A 21360-nucleotide genomic window follows, 5' to 3' on the forward strand; every position below is an offset into this window, starting at 1 on the left:
CTAACCCTCAATATGTCTCCAGGTGGCCCCATTATTCACCGGGTCACAGGATGGCCGATATAAGTGTTTATGAATGCATGTTCTGGTGAAGAGCCTTGCCCAGTGGTAGCACTATCAGGAAGTCAGGATACGCGCATTTGGCCAAGGCTCCACACTTGGAACCCGCATCTGGTATATCAGCCCAGCTGTATCATTAATACTCCACAGGCCAGCTCACCTCTCTGGAATAATTTACACCCACGGAGAAAAGTTTGGATGCAAATGAAAGCCGGAGAAAGTTGTGAGGTTGCAACCAACTTCACTAGCAATGCCGACGGATCCCTGTCACTAGTGCCACGCGTTAGACATCAAACTTCTCCAAATGAGTCCTGGCTGAGCATTTGCAGTGCATTGGGAGAAATGCATTTAGAATGTAGAGGGAGCCAAGGGCATTGGAGAGAAAAGTGACCCTTAATGTACTGTGGCGGAAGGGGAAAGCCAAAATGCTCAGCAGCATGACGGCTTTTCATGCGTAGAATGCAAGAAAAAGCCCTTGATTTAACTGGCATATTGTCAATGACAACAACATGGAGAAAGTGCAGCAGGACATGGGTACAAGACACACATTCCAATGTGCGTCTGAAGGTTTTACAGCAAATGCCTTTCTCGGTTTTACAAGCTTCCACTGAGGCACTGACCAGGACTTGGTTGCTTTCAACTCCTGAGAGCTTAGGTTTCACCCTAACCAGTGTAAAACCGGCAACTTTCAAGTTAATTAACACATCAATGTGACATAATTTGTGGTTTTTCTATATAGCAGCAATTGAATATTCCTGCATTCAGCTCGTTCTGGATGATGTTACACTGACAGTAAACAGTAACCAGTAGAACAACACCAACCTTATCAACAGAGGGTGCAACATATACACAACAGTGAGCTCTTAATTTTAACAAAACAGCAGCCATAATAAATGGGTGCGATGTATAAATAGGTGTGACATATGTGCTGACTTTTGGATATTGCCGTCTCCCGACGAGCAGATGCCATTTTTGTTTCCACCTGCACAGCAGTGGGGTGTGGGTATGGGGGAGGAGGGCCTTCCATTTGTTTTTGGTTTAAATAAAGCACCATGGAGATCTTTGTCACCATGTCTCAACAGCCCAATCAGTGCGGGCTACAGGAAACCTTGACCAACACTTGAAGAAATTATTCTACCAACCCTGCAATCTCCAAGTGTCTAGTCCATGTTCAAACATTTCAGGACTGCATGAGAGCACCCCCCATCTTCACTGCCCCACCCACTGTGTTCCCCATTGCGGACCCGTCAGCTGTACCCTGTTAGAATACTCAACTTGCTTATAACACTGAGAATGCAGTCACCAGCTGTGGGTTAGTGCTCCTCCAAAATAGAAATGTCATGCACAGTGACTAATGGTGTGGTGATCTCGGATGTACACAGCTTGTTTGCTTCAAAGCAAATGCATCCTGCACTGTGCAGCTAACCACCATCAATGGAACTGGAACAGCAAGAGAAAGTGTCCCAAGAGGGCTCAGGCCTACTCTACCCTTTGCCACCCAAAGAAAATTATATGGAGGACACAGCTTTGTGGAGCCTGCGGGGTTGGTATTCTGAAGATGAAGGAGTTGGAGAGGTATCAATACCAGTGTTTAGAAATGTCTGACTTAAACTGTAAAGGAAAAGCAATCTAAATCAATGCCCTCCCAACCTCAGCCCCTGTCCCAACCCCGATCTGGTTGGGTGTACAGTCTGTATCAGGATGAACAAGTCAAGGGTCATGATGGTGATGGCATTGGCATTAGGCTGGCAGCAGACATCCAGTGTGTTAGCATCTCCTGCATTAGACATGGATACTAGAATTCAGCACAGCTTGCTTCCATAGCCACTGATTTACAAAACATTGAATCTTTCAGATCCAACGTGGCATGTGTGCTGAGCTGGTACACGGAAACCCAAGTATACCACATAAACATGGCAAGCAGGTGGGCAAGAGCTACCCAGACACGTGAGCGTGGGGAGGGTTGAAGACAACAATGTCCAACCTCAGCAGTAACATCTATTGTTCAAGATTAAGAATACGCTATCATTATAGAGCTAAACATGAAATATATACAACATTCACCCTTTTAATTCACCTCCATAATTCCAGACTTTGGGATTCTCCTTCACCTGTCTAAATAGATTAATCCTCCCATCCAACAAAAAAATAAACTCCTAGTTCTTCTCCAAAAAAAAACTTCAAACCATTCATGGTGCCTTCTGGGAGGCCAAACTCGCCTTTAAGGGGGCGAATGCAGGTAGCAAGTCAGCGCTGGAGCTTTGATGGTGTCAACTAACCAATGATGAGCTCTCACTGATCATTTTGAGGCTCTCCTTCAGTTCACCCACCTGTTCCTGCATCCTTCCTAGGAGACATTCCAAGCCCATGAAAAGGATTGTGCCTCAGAACACAGCAACACCCCATTCAGCCTCTGCTGGGAATGACAGTAATGCCGCAAACTGTCTTCACACCCATCCCCCTCCAAAAACACCCACTCCCACCCCCCGCCCCCCCCCACCAAATAAAATGCAAATAAAATGTAAGGACCACATACAGCATCTAGTGTCCACATCACAGAGCTCGTTCATCAGTGATATCTAACCACTTGCTGAAGACACACAGAGCATCACACACACACGTAACACAGCGCTCCCCAGCGCCAGGCGACACAGTTTTTGCTTTCACACAACTATTAATTTTTGTTCCTCAATAAATTACTACATGTAGAGCAGGCATGTTAGATGGGCATTCACATCAATGCTGGAAGGGCTGGGTTGACTATGTACATATGAATCCAGTCTGATGTCGCTGGGTTGGAGAGGAATTTCAGCTGATTCAAGGATCAAGATCAGATCCTCATCTGACTGCTCCTCCTTCTGGACAGCTTTGACCTGCAAGGAAGAATCAAACAGCTTCAGTAAACACAACAAGTTACCAACACAGCATTATACTAGAGAACACGTAAAGTAATGCTGCCTGAAACCACACACTATAACATTCTGATACACACACAGCCCTTAGTATGACACATTCAGATACATGATGTGGAAATGCCGGCGTTGGACTGGGGTAAACACAGTAAGGAGTCTAACAACACCAGGTTAAAGTCCAACAGGTTTATTTGGTAGCAAATGCCACTAGCTTTCGGAGCGCTGCTCCTTCATCAGATGGAGTGGAAATCTGCTCTCAAACAGGGCACAGAGACACAAAATCAAGTTACAGAATACTGATTAGAATGCGAATCTCTACAACCAACCAGGTCTTAAAGATACAGACAATGTGAGTGGAGGGAGCATTAAGCACAGGTTAAAGAGATGTGTATTGTCTCCAGACAGGACAGCCAGTGAGATTCTGCTACATTCAGATACACCCATAACTCTCACGAGAGCACTGTATCATATGTTGCACATGACTAGATGTATTGTAATTTTAATTTTATATTGCACATTATAACACTCTCTGATGATTCAAAGATCTCGTACTGTATCACTCAGCTATATCCTTTACAAGTCACTGTCAAACTCTCTCAGATACCTTGGAGTAACGCTGATATAGATCAAACAAAGAACAATACAGCACAGAAACAGGCCCTTCGGCCCTCCAAGCCCGCGCCGCTCCCTGGTCCAAACTAGACCATTCTTTTGTATCCCTCCATTCCTACTCCGTTCATGTGGCTATCTAGAAAAGTCTTAAACGTTCCCAGTGTGTCTGCCTCCACCACCTTGCCCGGCAGCGCATTTGTTCTACAACACACTCGGATATACCTCAAAGCCCTCCTAATAACACTGTCTGATTCAGCCTATACCTTCATTACTACAGTTTGAAATAGGCCACAACTATCGCTATTACACTGTCTGGGTATACCCCACACACCCCACTGTAATAATATCTGATATAGGTCAAACCTCTCACTTTAACACACCTCTCATTATAAAAAGATTGGGCCTAGGATTTTTAGAATGGCGGGGCTTCCCTTCCTGCCATCTGAGAAGTTGGTGGGCAACACATCCCTGTCGATACTGCCGGTCCCACTGTCAATTACCGATCTAATGAGTGTTAATTCACTGGAGGCAGGTCTTGCGCCCTTCATTCTAATTGGCAGGCAGCTCCCTAGTCCTGCAGTGCCAGAAGCTGCAGTGGACAGGACTGGGACTGCAAGCAGTCCCCAAAGTCTAAATGCTGGGAGTCCAGGTCCAGGTACTGTGTGAATCTCAAGGCCGGGTGGGATGGTGAGGTCAAGAAGGGGTGGTGGTATTGGTGGAGAGGCTGGGGAGGAGGGCGCACCTGCGGAGACTAGAATTTTTGGGGGTGCCCTATGTTAAAATGAGGCTGCTAATGGAGGCACCCCCCCTTACCTCCCCCCCAACCACTCCCACCCTGCCGCACTCCATCCCTCCCACAAGAGGCCTCAGCATAGTCACTTTTCGGGGTTCCCCCACCAGTGTAAAAATTGGGGCTTGACAGGAAATGGTCCATAAGCGGTCAATAATTGGCAACTTGAGGGCCTCAATTGGGGCAAGGGTAGGCGGGAGGCCTGGGCCATGCCAGTCCCTGTGCAAAGTTGTAAAGAAGTCGGGGAGGATGGGAGCTCTATGGGAAAGCTGTTTGAAAAACTTGACAGGCACAACCTCCCTCCACCTGACTAAAAAACACACTAGTGGGGAATGTAAAATTCTGCCCTTATATTTATACTGTGCTGTTCACAACCACTAGACCTCACAAAATTCTTCGAGTTAATAGAGTTATTTTTTGACGAGTAGTTACTCTTACAATGCAGGAAACATTGCAGCCAATCTTCACACAGCAAATCCCTCAAACAGCACTGTAATAATGATCTGTTTTTCATGATGTTGATTGAGGGATAAATATTGACCAGGACACTAGCGATAATTCTCTTGATTTACTTCAAATAGTGCCATGGGATCTTTTGCATCCACCTGAGAGGGCAGAGGGGGCCATACTGACAGTGCAGCACTCCTGCTGTACTGCACAAGTTTCAATAATGTGCTCAAGTCTTCAAGCTGACCTTGAACTAGGAAGGCTAAGACTCAGATGTCAGAGTCTTACCAATAGAGACACAACTGACAGTGACTATAACACAATGCGATACAATGCACAGCTATCAATATAACATGGTCTGATATACCCAGACCTCACTACAAAACTGTCTGATACACCCCACTCCTCTCACTATAACACTGCCTGATATACCCCACTCTCACTACAAAACTGTCTGATACACCCCACTCCTCTCACTATAACACTGCCTGATATACCCCACTCTCACTACAAAACTGTCTGATACACCCCACTCCTCTCACTATAACACTGCCTGATATACCCCACTCTCACTATAACACGCTCTGATAAACCCCACTCTCACTATAACACTGTCCGTTATAACCCACTCTCACTATAACATTGTCTGATATACCCCACTCATTATAACACTGTCTGATATAACACGGACCGATATACCCCAGTCTCACTATAACACTGTCTGATATACCCCACTCATTATAACACTGTCTGATATAACATGCTCTCACTATAACACTGCCTGATATACCCCACTCTCACTATAACACGCTCTGATAAACCCCACTCTCACTATAACACTGTCTGTTATAACCCACTCTCACTATAACATTGTCTGATATACCCCACTCATTATAACACTGTCTGATATAACACGCTCTCACTATAACACGGACCGATATACCCCAGTCTCACTATAACACTGTCTGATATACCCCAACTCTCACTATAACACTGTCTAATATACCCCACTCATTATAGCACTGTCTGATATAACCCACTCTCACAATAATAGTTTAATACACCCCACTCTCACTACAACACTGACTGATATACCCTACTCTCACTGTAACATTGTCTGATATACCCCACTCTCACTATAACAGTCTAATATAACCCACTCTCACTGTAACATTGTCTGATATACCCCCACTCTCACTATAACACTGTCTGATATACCCCCACTCTCACTATAACACTGTCTGATATACCCACACTCTCACTATAACACTGTCTGATATACCCCACTCTCACTATAACACTGTCTGATATTCCCCCACTCTCACTTTAACGCTGTCTGATATACCCCATTCATTATAACAATGTCTGATATAACCCACTCTCACAATAATAGTCTAATATACCCCCCTCTCACTACAACACTGACTGATATACCCCCACTCTCACTATAACACTGTCTGATATACCCCACTCTCACTACAACACTGACTGATATACCCCACTCTCACTATAACACTGACTGATATACCCCACTCTCACTACAACACTGACTGATATACCCCACTCTCACTACAACACTGATATACCCCACTCTCACTACAACACTGTCTGATATACCCCACTCTCACTATAACACTGCCTGATATATCCCACTCTCACTATAACACTGTCTAATACACCCCACTCTCACTACAACACTGACTGATATACCCCACTCTCACTATAACACTGTCTGATATACCCCACTCTCACTACAACACTGTCTGATATATCCCACTCTCACTATAACACTGTCTGATATACCCCACTCTCACTATAACACTGCCTGATATATCCCACTCTCACTACAACACTGACTGATATATCCCACTCTCACTACAACACTGACTGATATATCCTACTCTCACTATAACACTGACTGATATACCCCACTCTCACTATAACACTGTCTGATATATCCCACTCTCACTACAACACTGTCTGATATATCCCACTCTCACTATAACACTGTCTGATATACCCCACTCTCACTATAACACTGTCTAATACACCCCACTCTCACTACAACACTGACTGATATACCCCACTCTCACTACAACACTGTCTGATATACCCCACTCTCACTATAACACTGCCTGATGTATCCCACTCTCACTACAACACTGACTGATATACCCCACTCTCACTATAACACTGCCTGATATATCCCACTCTCACTACAACACTGTCTAATACACCCCACTCTCACTACAACACTGTCTGATATACCCCACTCTCACTATAACACTGCCTGATATATCCCACTCTCACTATAACACTGCCTGATATACCCTACTCTCACTATAACACTGTCTGATATACCCTACTCTCACTATAACACTGCCTGATATATCCCACTCTCACTATAACACTGCCTGATATATCCCACTCTCACTATAACACTGTCTAATACACCCCACTCTCACTACAACACTGACTGATATACCCCACTCTCACTACAACACTGTCTGATATATCCCACTCTCACTACAACACTGTCTGATATATCCCACTCTCACTATAACACTGTCTAATACACCCCACTCTCACTATAACACTGTCTAATACACCCCACTCTCACTACAACAAAGAACAACAAAGAACAAAGAACAGTACAGCACAGGAAACAGGCCCTTCGGCCCTCCAAGCCTGTGCCGCTCCTTGGTCCAACTAGACCAATCGTTTGTATCCCTCCATTCCCAGGCTGCTCATGTGACTATCCAGGTAAGTCTTAAACGATGTCAGCGTGCCTGCCTCCACCACCCTACTTGGCAGCGCATTCCAGGCCCCCACCACCCTCTGTGTAAAAAACGTCCCTCTGATGTCTGAGTTATACTTCGCCCCTCTCAGCTTGAGCCCGTGACCCCTCGTGATCGTCACCTCCGACCTGGGAAAAAGCTTCCCACTGTTCACCCTATCTATACCCTTCATAATCTTGTATACCTCTATTAGATCTCCCCTCATTCTCCGTCTTTCCAAGGAGAACAACCCCAGTCTACCCAATCTCTCCTCATAGCTAAGACCCTCCATACCAGGCAACATCCTGGTAAACCTTCTCTGCACTCTCTCCAATGCCTCCACGTCCTTCTGGTAGTGCGGCGACCAGAACTGGACGCAGTACTCCAAATGTGGCCTAACCAGCGTTCTATACAGCTGCATCATCAGACTCCAGCTTTTATACTCTATACCCCGTCCTATAAAGGCAAGCATACCATATGCCGCCTTCACCACCTTCTCCACCTGTGTTGCCACCTTCAAGGATTTGTGGACTTGCACACCTTGGTCCCTCTGTGTTTCTATACTCCTGATGACTCTGCCATTTATTGTATAACTCCTCCCGACATTATTTCTTCCAAAATGCATCACTTCGCATTTATCCGGATTAAATTCCATCTGCCACCTCTCCGCCCAATTTTCCAGCCTATCTATATCCTGCTGTATTGCCCGACAATGCTCTTCGCTATCCGCAATTCCAGCCATCTTCGTGTCATCCGCAAACTTGCTGATTACACCAGTTACACCTTCTTCCAAATCATTTATATATATCACAAATAGCAGAGGTCCTAGTACAGAGCCCTGCGGAACACCACTGGTCACAGACCTCCAGCCGGAAAAAGACCCTTCGACCACTACCCTCTGTCTCCTATGGCCAAGCCAGTTCTCCACCCATCTAGCCACTTCTCCTTGTATCCCATGAGCCTTAACCTTCTTAACCAACCTGCCATGTGGGACTTTGTCAACTGACTGATATACCCCACTCTCACTACAACACTGTCTGATATACCCCACTCTCACTATAACACTGCCTGATATATCCCACTCTCACTATAACACTGACTGATATACCCCACTCTCACTACAACACTGTCTGATATACCCCACTCTCACTATAACACTGTCTGATATACCCCACTCTCACTACAACACTGTCTGATATACCCCACTCTCACTATAACACTGCCTGATATATCCCACTCTCACTATAACACTGACTGATATAACCCCACTCTCACTACAACACTGACTGATATACCCCACTCTCACTATAACACTGCCTGATATATCCCACTCTCACTATAACACTGTCTAATACACCCCACTCTCACGACAACACTGACTGATATACCCCACTCTCACTATAACACTGTCTGATATACCCCACTCTCACTATAACACTGCCTGATATATCCCACTCTCACTATAACACTGTCTAATACACCCCACTCTCACTACAACACTGACTGATATACCCCACTCTCACTATAACAGTCTAATATAACCCACTCATTATAGCACTGTCTGATATACCCCACTCTCACTATAACACTGCCTGATATATCCCACTCTCACTATAACACTGACTGATATACCCCCACTCTCACTATAACACTGCCTGATATATCCCACTCTCACTATAACACTGACTGATACACCCCACTCTCACTATAACACTGACTGATATACCCCCACTCTCACTACAACACTGTCTGATATACCCCACTCTCACTATAACAGTCTAATATAACCCACTCATTATAGCACTGTCTGATATACCCCACTCTCACTATAACACGGACTGATATACCCCACTCTCACTATAACACTGCCTGATATATCCCACTCTCACTATAACACTGTCTAATACACCCCACTCTCACTACAACACTGACTGATACACCCCACTCTCACTACAACACTGACTGATATACCCTACTCTCACTATAACATTGTCTGATATACCCCACTCTCACTATAACAGTCTAATATAACCCACTCACTATAGCACTGTCTGATATAACACGCTCTCACTATAACACGGACTGATATAACCCACTCTCACTATCACACTGACTGGATATACCCCACTCTCACTATAACACTGTCTGATATACCCCACTCTCACTATAACACGGACTGATATAACCCACTCTCACTATCACACTGACTGGATATACCCCACTCTCACTATAATACTGTCTGATATACCCCACTCTCATTATAATATTGTCTGTTATAACCCACTCTCACTACAACACTGTCTGATATACCCCCTCTCCCACTATAACACTGTCTGATATACCCCACTCTCACTATCACACTGACTGGATGTACCCCACTCTCACTTTAACACTGTCTGATATAACCCAATGTCACTATAACACTGTCTGATATACCCCCACTCTCACTATAATACTGTCTGATATACCCCCACTCTCACTATAACACTGTCTGATATACCCCCACTCTCACTATAACACTGTCTGATATACCCCACACCTCTCACAGTAACACTGTCTGATATACCCCACACTTCTCACTATAACACTGTCTGATATACCCCACACCTCTCACTATAACACTGTCTGATATACCCCACACCTCTCACTATAACACTGTCTGATATACCCCACACCTCTCACTATAACACTGTCTGATATACCCCACACTTCTCACTATAACACTGTCTGATATACCCCACATCTCTCACTATAACATTGTCTGATATACCCCACACCTCTCACTATAACACTGTCTGATATACTCACACCTCTCACTATAACACTGTCTGATATACTCACACCTCTCACTATAACACTGTCTGATATACCCCACACCTCTCACTATAACACTGTCTGATATACTCACACCTCTCACTATAACACTGTCTGATATACTCACACCTCTCACTATAACACTGTCTGATATACTCAGACCTCTCACTACAACACTGTCTGATATACTCACACCTCTCACTATAACACTGTCTGATATACTCACATCTCTCACTATAACACTGTCTGATATACTCACACCTCTCACTATAACACTGTCTGATATACTCAGACCTCTCACTACAACACTGTCTGATATACTCACACCTCTCACTATAACACTGTCTGATATACTCAGACCTCTCACTACAACACTGTCTGATATACTCACACCTCTCACTATAACACTGTCTGATATACTCACACCTCTCACTATAACACTGTCTGATATACTCACACCTCTCACTATAACACTGTCTGATATATTCACACCTCTCACTATAACACTGTCTGATATACTCAGACCTCTCACTACAACACTGTCTGATATACTCACACCTCTCACTATAACACTGTCTGATATACTCAGACCTCTCACTACAACACTGTCTGATATACTCACACCTCTCACTATAACACTGTCTGATATACCCCACACCTCTCACTATAACACTGTCTGATATACCCCACACCTCTCACTATAACACTGTCTGATATACCCCACACTTCTCACTATAACACTGTCTGATATACCCCACACCTCTCACTATAACACTGTCTGATATACTCACACCTCTCACTATAACACTGTCTGATATACCCCACACCTCTCACTATAACACTGTCTGATATACTCACACCTCTCACTATAACACTGTCTGATATACTCACACCTCTCACTATAACACTGTCTGATATACTCACACCTCTCACTATAACACTGTCTGATATACTCAGACCTCTCACTATAACACTGTCTGATATACTCAGACCTCTCACTACAACACTGTCTGATATACTCACACCTCTCACTATAACACTGTCTGATATACTCAGACCTCTCACTACAACACTGTCTGATATACTCACACCTCTCACTATAACACTGTCTGATATACTCACACCTCTCACTATAACACTGTCTGATATACTCACACCTCTCACTATAACACTGTCTGATATACTCACACCTCTCACTATAACACTGTCTGATATACTCACACCTCTCACTATAACACTGTCTGATATACTCACACCTCTCACTATAACACTGTCTGATATACTCACACCTCTCACTATAACACTGTCTGATATACTCACACCTCTCACTATAACACTGTCTGATATACTCACACCTCTCACTATAACACTGTCTGATATACTCACACCTCTCACTATAACACTGTCTGATATACTCACACCTCTCACTATAACACTGTCTGATATACTCACACCTCTCACTATAACACTGTCTGATATACTCAGACCTCTCACTATAACACTGTCTGATATACCCCACACCTCTCACTATAACACTGTCTGATATACTCAGACCTCTCACTATAACACTGTCTGATATACTCAGACCTCTCACTATAACACTGTCTGATATACCCCACACCTCTCACTATAACACTGTCTGATATACTCACACCTCTCACTATAACACTGTCTGATATACCCCACACCTCTCACTATAACACTGTCTGATATACCCCACACCTCTCACTATAACACTGTCTGATATACTCAGACCTCTCACTACAACACTGTCTGATATACTCACACCTCTCACTATAACACTGTCTGATATACTCACACCTCTCACTATAACACTGTCTGATATACTCACACCTCTCACTATAACACTGTCTGATATACTCACACCTCTCACTATAACACTGTCTGATATACTCACACCTCTCACTATAACACTGTCTGATATACCCCACACCTCTCACTATAACACTGTCTGATATACTCACACCTCTCACTATAACACTGTCTGATATACTCACACCTCTCACTATAACACTGTCTGATATACTCACACCTCTCACTATAACACTGTCTGCTATACTCACACCTCTCACTATAACACTGTCTGATATACTCACACCTCTCACTATAACACTGTCTGATATACTCACACCTCTCACTATAACACTGTCTGATATACTCACACCTCTCACTATAACACTGTCTGATATACTCACACCTCTCACTATAACACTGTCTGATATACTCAGACCTCTCACTATAACACTGCCTGATATACCCCACACCTCTCACAGTAACACTGTCTGATATACCCCACACTTCTCACTATAACACTGTCTGATATACCCCACACCTCTCACTATAACACTGTCTGATATACCCCACACCTCTCACTATAACACTGTCTGATATACCCCACACCTCTCACTATAACACTGTCTGATATACCCCACACCTCTCACTATAACACTGTCTGATATACCCCACACTTCTCACTATAACACTGTCTGATATACCCCACATCTCTCACTATAACATTGTCTGATATACCCCACACCTCTCACTATAACACTGTCTGATATACTCACACCTCTCACTATAACACTGTCTGATATACTCACACCTCTCACTATAACACTGTCTGATATACCCCACACCTCTCACTATAACACTGTCTGATATACTCACACCTCTCACTATAACACTGTCTGATATACTCACACCTCTCACTATAACACTGTCTGATATACTCACATCTCTCACTATAACACTGTCTGATATACTCACACCTCTCACTATAACACTGTCTGATATACTCAGACCTCTCACTACAACACTGTCTGATATACTCACACCTCTCACTATAACACTGTCTGATATACTCAGACCTCTCACTACAACACTGTCTGATATACTCACACCTCTCACTATAACACTGTCTGATATACTCACACCTCTCACTATAACACTGTCTGATATACTCACACCTCTCACTATAACACTGTCTGATATACTCACACCTCTCACTATAACACTGTCTGATATACTCAGACCTCTCACTACAACACTGTCTGATATACTCACACCTCTCACTATAACACTGTCTGATATACTCAGACCTCTCACTACAACACTGTCTGATATACTCACACCTCTCACTATAACACTGTCTGATATACCCCACACCTCTCACTATAACACTGTCTGATATACCCCACACCTCTCACTATAACACTGTCTGATATACCCCACACTTCTCACTATAACACTGTCTGATATACCCCACACCTCTCACTATAACACTGTCTGATATACTCACACCTCTCACTATAACACTGTCTGATATACCCCACACCTCTCACTATAACACTGTCTGATATACTCACACCTCTCACTATAACACTGTCTGATATACTCACACCTCTCACTATAACACTGTCTGATATACTCACACCTCTCACTATAACACTGTCTGATATACTCAGACCTCTCACCATAACACTGTCTGATATACTCAGACCTCTCACTACAACACTGTCTGATATACTCACACCTCTCACTATAACACTGTCTGATATACTCAGACCTCTCACTACAACACTGTCTGATATACTCACACCTCTCACTACAACACTGTCTGATATACTCAGACCTCTCACTATAACACTGTCTGATATACTCACACCTCTCACTATAACACTGTCTGATATACTCACACCTCTCACTATAACACTGTCTGATATACTCAGACCTCTCACTATAACACTGTCTGATATACCCCACACCTCTCACTATAACACTGTCTGATATACTCACACCTCTCACTATAACACTGTCTGATATACTCAGACCTCTCACTACAACACTGTCTGATATACTCACACCTCTCACTATAACACTGTCTGATATACTCACACCTCTCACTATAACACTGTCTGATATACCCCACACCTCTCACTATAACACTGTCTGATATACTCACACCTCTCACTATAACACTGTCTGATATACCCCACACCTCTCACTATAACACTGTCTGATATACCCCACACCTCTCACTATAACACTGTCTGATATACTCAGACCTCTCACTACAACACTGTCTGATATACTCACACCTCTCACTATAACACTGTCTGATATACTCACACCTCTCACTATAACACTGTCTGATATACTCACACCTCTCACTATAACACTGTCTGATATACTCACACCTCTCACTATAACACTGTCTGATATACTCACACCTCTCACTATAACACTGTCTGATATACCCCACACCTCTCACTATAACACTGTCTGATATACTCACACCTCTCACTATAACACTGTCTGATATACTCACACCTCTCACTATAACACTGTCTGATATACTCACACCTCTCACTATAACACTGTCTGCTATACTCACACCTCTCACTATAACACTGTCTGATATACTCACACCTCTCACTATAACACTGTCTGATATACTCACACCTCTCACTATAACACTGTCTGATATACTCACACCTCTCACTATAACACTGTCTGATATACTCACACCTCTCACTATAACACTGTCTGATATACTCAGACCTCTCACTATAACACTGCCTGATATACCCCACACCTCTCACAGTAACACTGTCTGATATACCCCACACTTCTCACTATAACACTGTCTGATATACCCCACACCTCTCACTATAACACTGTCTGATATACCCCACACCTCTCACTATAACACTGTCTGATATACCCCACACCTCTCACTATAACACTGTCTGATATACCCCACACCTCTCACTATAACACTGTCTGATATACCCCACACTTCTCACTATAACACTGTCTGATATACCCCACATCTCTCACTATAACATTGTCTGATATACCCCACACCTCTCACTATAACACTGTCTGATATACTCACACCTCTCACTATAACACTGTCTGATATACTCACACCTCTCACTATAACACTGTCTGATATACCCCACACCTCTCACTATAACACTGTCTGATATACTCACACCTCTCACTATAACACTGTCTGATATACTCACACCTCTCACTATAACACTGTCTGATATACTCACATCTCTCACTATAACACTGTCTGATATACTCACACCTCTCACTATAACACTGTCTGATATACTCAGACCTCTCACTACAACACTGTCTGATATACTCACACCTCTCACTATAACACTGTCTGATATAGTCAGACCTCTCACTACAACACTGTCTGATATACTCACACCTCTCACTATAACACTGTCTGATATACTCACACCTCTCACTATAACACTGTCTGATATACTCACACCTCTCACTATAACACTGTCTGATATACTCACACCTCTCACTATAACACTGTCTGATATACTCAGACCTCTCACTACAACACTGTCTGATATACTCACACCTCTCACTATAACACTGTCTGATATACTCAGACCTCTCACTACAACACTGTCTGATATACTCACACCTCTCACTATAACACTGTCTGATATACCCCACACCTCTCACTATAACACTGTCTGATATACCCCACACCTCTCACTATAACACTGTCTGATATACCCCACACTTCTCACTATAACACTGTCTGATATACCCCACACCTCTCACTATAACACTGTCTGATATACTCACACCTCTCACTATAACACTGTCTGATATACCCCACACCTCTCACTATAACACTGTCTGATATACTCACACCTCTCACTATAACACTGTCTGATATACTCACACCTCTCACTATAACACTGTCTGATATACTCACACCTCTCACTATAACACTGTCTGATATACTCAGACCTCTCACCATAACACTGTCTGATATACTCAGACCTCTCACTACAACACTGTCTGATATACTCACACCTCTCACTATAACACTGTCTGATATACTCAGACCTCTCACTACAACACTGTCTGATATACTCACACCTCTCACTACAACACTGTCTGATATACTCAGACCTCTCACTATAACACTGTCTGATATACTCACACCTCTCACTATAACACTGTCTGATATACTCACACCTCTCACTATAACACTGTCTGATATACTCAGACCTCTCACTATAACACTGTCTGATATACCCCACACCTCTCACTATAACACTGTCTGATATACTCACACCTCTCACTATAACACTGTCTGATATACTCAGACCTCTCACTACAACACTGTCTGATATACTCACACCTCTCACTATAACACTGTCTGATATACTCACACCTCTCACTATAACACTGTCTGATATACCCCACACCTCTCACTATAACACTGTCTGATATACTCACACCTCTCACTATAACACTGTCTGATATACCCCACACCTCTCACTATAACACTGTCTGATATACCCCACACCTCTCACTATAACACTGTCTGATATACTCAGACCTCTCACTACAACACTGTCTGATATACTCACACCCCTCACTATAACACTGTCTGATATACTCACACCTCTCACTATAACACTGTCTGATATACTCACACCTCTCACTATAACACTGTCTGATATACTCACACCTCTCACTATAACACTGTCTGATATACTCACACCTCTCACTATAACACTGTCTGATATACCCCACACCTCTCACTATAACACTGTCTGATATACTCACACCTCTCACTATAACACTGTCTGATATACTCACACCTCTCACTATAACACTGTCTGATATACTCACACCTCTCACTATAACACTGTCTGCTATACTCACACCTCTCACTATAACACTGTCTGATATACTCACACCTCTCACTATAACACTGTCTGATATACTCACACCTCTCACTATAACACTGTCTGATATACTCACACCTCTCACTATAACACTGTCTGATATACTCACACCTCTCACTATAACACTGTCTGATATACTCACACCTCTCACTATAACACTGTCTGATATACTCACACCTCTCACTACAACACTGTCTGATATACTCCACACCTCTCACTATAACACTGTCTGATATACTCCACACCTCTCACTATAACACTGTCTGATATACTCACACCTCTCACTATAACACTGTCTGATATACTCACACCTCTCACTACAACACTGTCTGATATACTCCACACCTCTCACTATAACACTGTCTGATATACTCACACCTCTCACTATAACACTGTCTGATATACTCACACCTCTCACTATAACACTGTCTGATATACTCACACCTCTCACTATAACACTGTCTGATATACTCACACCTCTCACAGTAACACTGTCTGATATACTCACACCTCTCACTATAACACTGTCTGATATACTCACACCTCTCACAGTAACACTGTCTGATATACTCACACCTCTCACTATAACACTGTCTGATATACTCACACCTCTCACTACAACACTGTCTGATATACTCCACACCTCTCACTATAACACTGTCTGATATACTCCACACCTCTCACTATAACACTGTCTGATATACTCACACCTCTCACTATAACACTGTCTGATATACTCACACCTCTCACTACAACACTGTCTGATATACTCCACACCTCTCACTATAACACTGTCTGATATACTCCACACCTCTCACTATAACACTGTCTGATATACTCACACCTCTCACTATAACACTGTCTGATATACTCACACCTCTCACTACAACACTGTCTGATATACTCCACACCTCTCACTATAACACTGTCTGATATACTCCACACCTCTCACTATAACACTGTCTGATAGAGCCTCTTGCAGATTTCCGCACCTTCAGTATTTTGCTTTTTTTTCATTTCTAACAGTTGTCAATTGGATTTCCCAATTTTCAGGAAACTTGGCAGCTTGATCAAGGTGAGGACTTGTCAGATCCTGAAGGTCACTGCCTTCACACCTGCCAGTTGCCTGTCTAAGGAGCCCTCCACGACTAGCAATATCCCCCAAGACCAGCCCCTCCCCCAAGATCAGCCCCTTCCCTCAACCTCCCCCTCCACAGCCTCTGGAGGTATCCCAACTTTTGGGTTCCCTCCCATTTTCTGACCAATTGTCCTTCTGCAGGTCAGGCGAGTAAAAAATCATCCCCTTTGGTGGGATTTACCTGATTGACCCAGCGAGGAGGGGGTTGAAGGCGTACAGCCAGTCTTGCATCTCTTTATCGTTGCAGGCTTGTAGCAGTATCCCACGATGTTCAGTGCACACAGCAAACGTGTTTGGAGTCTGCAACATGAACAAATATCCAAACGAGAGGGTCAGATATCAGCACAGAATCCCTCCAGTGCAGAATGAGGTAATCCGGCCCATTGAGTCTGCTCCGATTCTCCAAAAGAGCATCCCATCCAAGCCCCCCCCTCGTCCTATCCCCGTAACCCTGCACATTTACCATGGTTTATCCACCTAACCTACATATTTTTGTGCACGAAGGGCCCGATTTTACCATTTTCATTCTAAGTGCTGAATCTGGAAAACTGTTCTCAGGCGCCCGGATACGTGAGTCTGACGCGCTGTGGGCGGGGCTTATCGTGCCTGAAACGATCGGGGCTTTGAACTGTGCATGCGCAGTTAGAAAAAAAATTTGAAGAAGCGCAAAAAGCGGCCCGGGAGCGAAAAGCGGGAGCGGTGGCCCCCACAGACATCGCCCCACCCCCACAACATAACTGTCCCCCTTATCCACCCTCCCCCCGCTACCCAGACCAATCACGATCCCCTGCCCCCTTCCCTCACACCGACTGCGTGCAGAGTGGCAGTGGACCCCCCCTGCCCCTGTCCACCCCCCCTCCCCCACCAGAGATCCATCTGGCCTCCACCTCCCCCCCCCCCCACCCCCCACCCCCGCCGCACCAGTGAGCAATCGGACCTCTCCCCCCCCCGCCGCTAATCACCAGTGAGCGATCGCCCCCCACCCCACCAGAGATACATCTTACCTGCCCCCCTCCTCCCCCCACTCCAGAGAATGATCTGCCCCCCCCCCCCCCCCCCCCCCCCAAGAGAATGATCTGGCCTCCCCACTGCCCCAGAGAATGATCTGCCCCCCCCCGCCCCCAAAATGATCTGGCCTCCCCCCCCCTCCCCCTCTTCCAGAGGTACATCTTACCTGCCTCCTCCTCCCTCCCCACCCCCTCACCAGAGAATGATCTGGCATCCCTCCCTCCATCTCGCACCCCGCCCACCTGCCAAGAGAATGATCCGGCCTCCCTCCCCCCCCCCACCCCAGAGGTTTATCTGACCCGCCTCCTCCTCCCTCCCCACCCCCTCACCAGAGAATGATCTGGCCCGTCTCCACCACCCCCCCTGCCCCAACCAGACAACGATCGGGCCTCCCTCACCAGAGAATGATCTGGCCCGCCTCCCTCCCCCACCGATCTGAGTCAGAGAGCCGTTGAAAGCTCGGAACTTACCTCTTCAGAAGCTGGGAGCGCCCGAAACAGACTTTTTGCCGAGCATGTCTGTTTTGCGCTGAATCTGGACACGCGAACGCGATGGTAAAGGGGGAAACGCTATAAGGTTGGGTGGGCAGTTCATTAATTCAACTGAAATGCATGCAAATGCATTTAAATCGCCGTTGCGCCCATTTCGGGCGCGAATCGGATCGCGGCCATTCCCGGGCCTCGGTAAAGTGGCCATCTGCGCAGATGCGGGCATGGATTGCATTTATGGCCTCACGCCCGACTTTACCTACATTTTCGTACCTGAAAACGGGCACGACGCAATGGTAAAATTTGGCCCTAAGGGGCAATTTAGCATGGCCAATTTACCTAATCTGCTCATCAATGCAAGTCAGAGGAGCATTGCAAACAGTGGTTCAACAGCCTTTAAAGAAATACTGAGCCTGCTGCAGAAGTTGTTCATCTTGCCATGGGCAATCACTGTTTGGAGACCAAGTGCTTCCCCAGGAACAAACAATAACAGTAACATTGCAGACCCAGCAGCTCTGTAAAGTCGCTGTGTTTCCCTTATTGCCTAAAAGCTGATGTAATCCTGCCTCCAACAAATATCCCATCATTGGTTTTTGATGGACAGGAACCAACGGAAAGGGGACACCAGTGAATCCCAGCTCTGTTCACATCCCATAGCCCAGTGGATGATGATCTGAGGGTGAAGGCAATGTGGAGGGTTATTTCTGAAAAGGTCAGGGGTGAAATATTACAAAGACCTCATTATCAGCTGGCAGCTGAGGGGTTGGGGACAGTGGGGAGGGAAGCAATCAGTCACAGACTAGGAGGTGGACAGTCAGTCTGGGAGGCCATCGATGGTCAGTGACAGTCTGAGGGTCCAGTTAGTTAGTGACGGTCTGGGGTCAGTCACAGTCTGGGGAAAGGGGCTAGATGGTCAGTCACAGACTGGGGGAGGGGGGTAGATGGTCAGTTACTGTCTGGGAGAGGGGATAGATGGTCAGTTACTGTCTGGGAGAGGGGATAGATGGTCAGTTACTGTCTGGGAGAGGGGATAGATGGTCAGTTACTGTCTAGGAGAGGGGATAGATGGTCAGTTACTGTCTGGGAGAGGCAGGTATATGTCCTTAGGCAATTTAAAGAAATATTGTGCTGCTCCACCATCTAATCTGAAACTGCTAAAGAGAAACTCCTCCAAAAGGTCAAGTTGAAAAGTGACACATGAGTGCAAGGAATCTTCAGCAGTGACAAATCAAACTGTTGTGAGAGGTTGTGAACTTTGTCTACATTTAACACCATGACTGCAGCAATTGGCTGCAGCAATTTGTTACATTCCTGCAGGATGAAGGAGGGAGATTCAGATACCTTCAGCATGGCCTGTTGGTCCTCGCTGTACTCCACTTGTGCCGCTGACAGGTTAAGAATGGCCCGCTCCACTGTGTCCTTGTCAGTGTTGTAAATGTAGACGTACGGCCGTCGCACAACCACATAGCGCTTCACCCAGCCATTGGTCTGCGGCTCGAGGAAGTGCAAGGTCCCTTTCTTTGACACAATTGGACTGCAGGGTAAGAAAG

At 44.8% G+C, this 21360-nt stretch overlaps 1 protein-coding gene across 1 annotated transcript in view; it reads right to left on the bottom strand.

The window, feature by feature from the left end:
- Positions 1-2654: 2654 nt before the first annotated feature.
- LOC144489081 (kinesin-like protein KIF1A) overlaps positions 2655-21360 on the bottom strand; it is a 45567-nt gene continuing 26861 nt past the window's right edge. Inside the window, exons 12-14 of the mRNA XM_078207035.1 lie at positions 21152-21344; positions 18496-18614; positions 2655-2930 (exon numbers count right to left, since the gene is read on the bottom strand). Coding sequence (XP_078063161.1) covers positions 2888-2930; positions 18496-18614; positions 21152-21344 — 355 coding nt within the window. The 3' untranslated portion in view covers positions 2655-2887. The remainder of the gene's footprint in view (positions 2931-18495; positions 18615-21151; positions 21345-21360) is intronic.

Source organism: Mustelus asterias, unplaced genomic scaffold, assembly GCF_964213995.1.
Source record: "Mustelus asterias unplaced genomic scaffold, sMusAst1.hap1.1 HAP1_SCAFFOLD_1997, whole genome shotgun sequence".
NCBI classification, from domain to species: domain Eukaryota; kingdom Metazoa; phylum Chordata; class Chondrichthyes; order Carcharhiniformes; family Triakidae; genus Mustelus; species Mustelus asterias.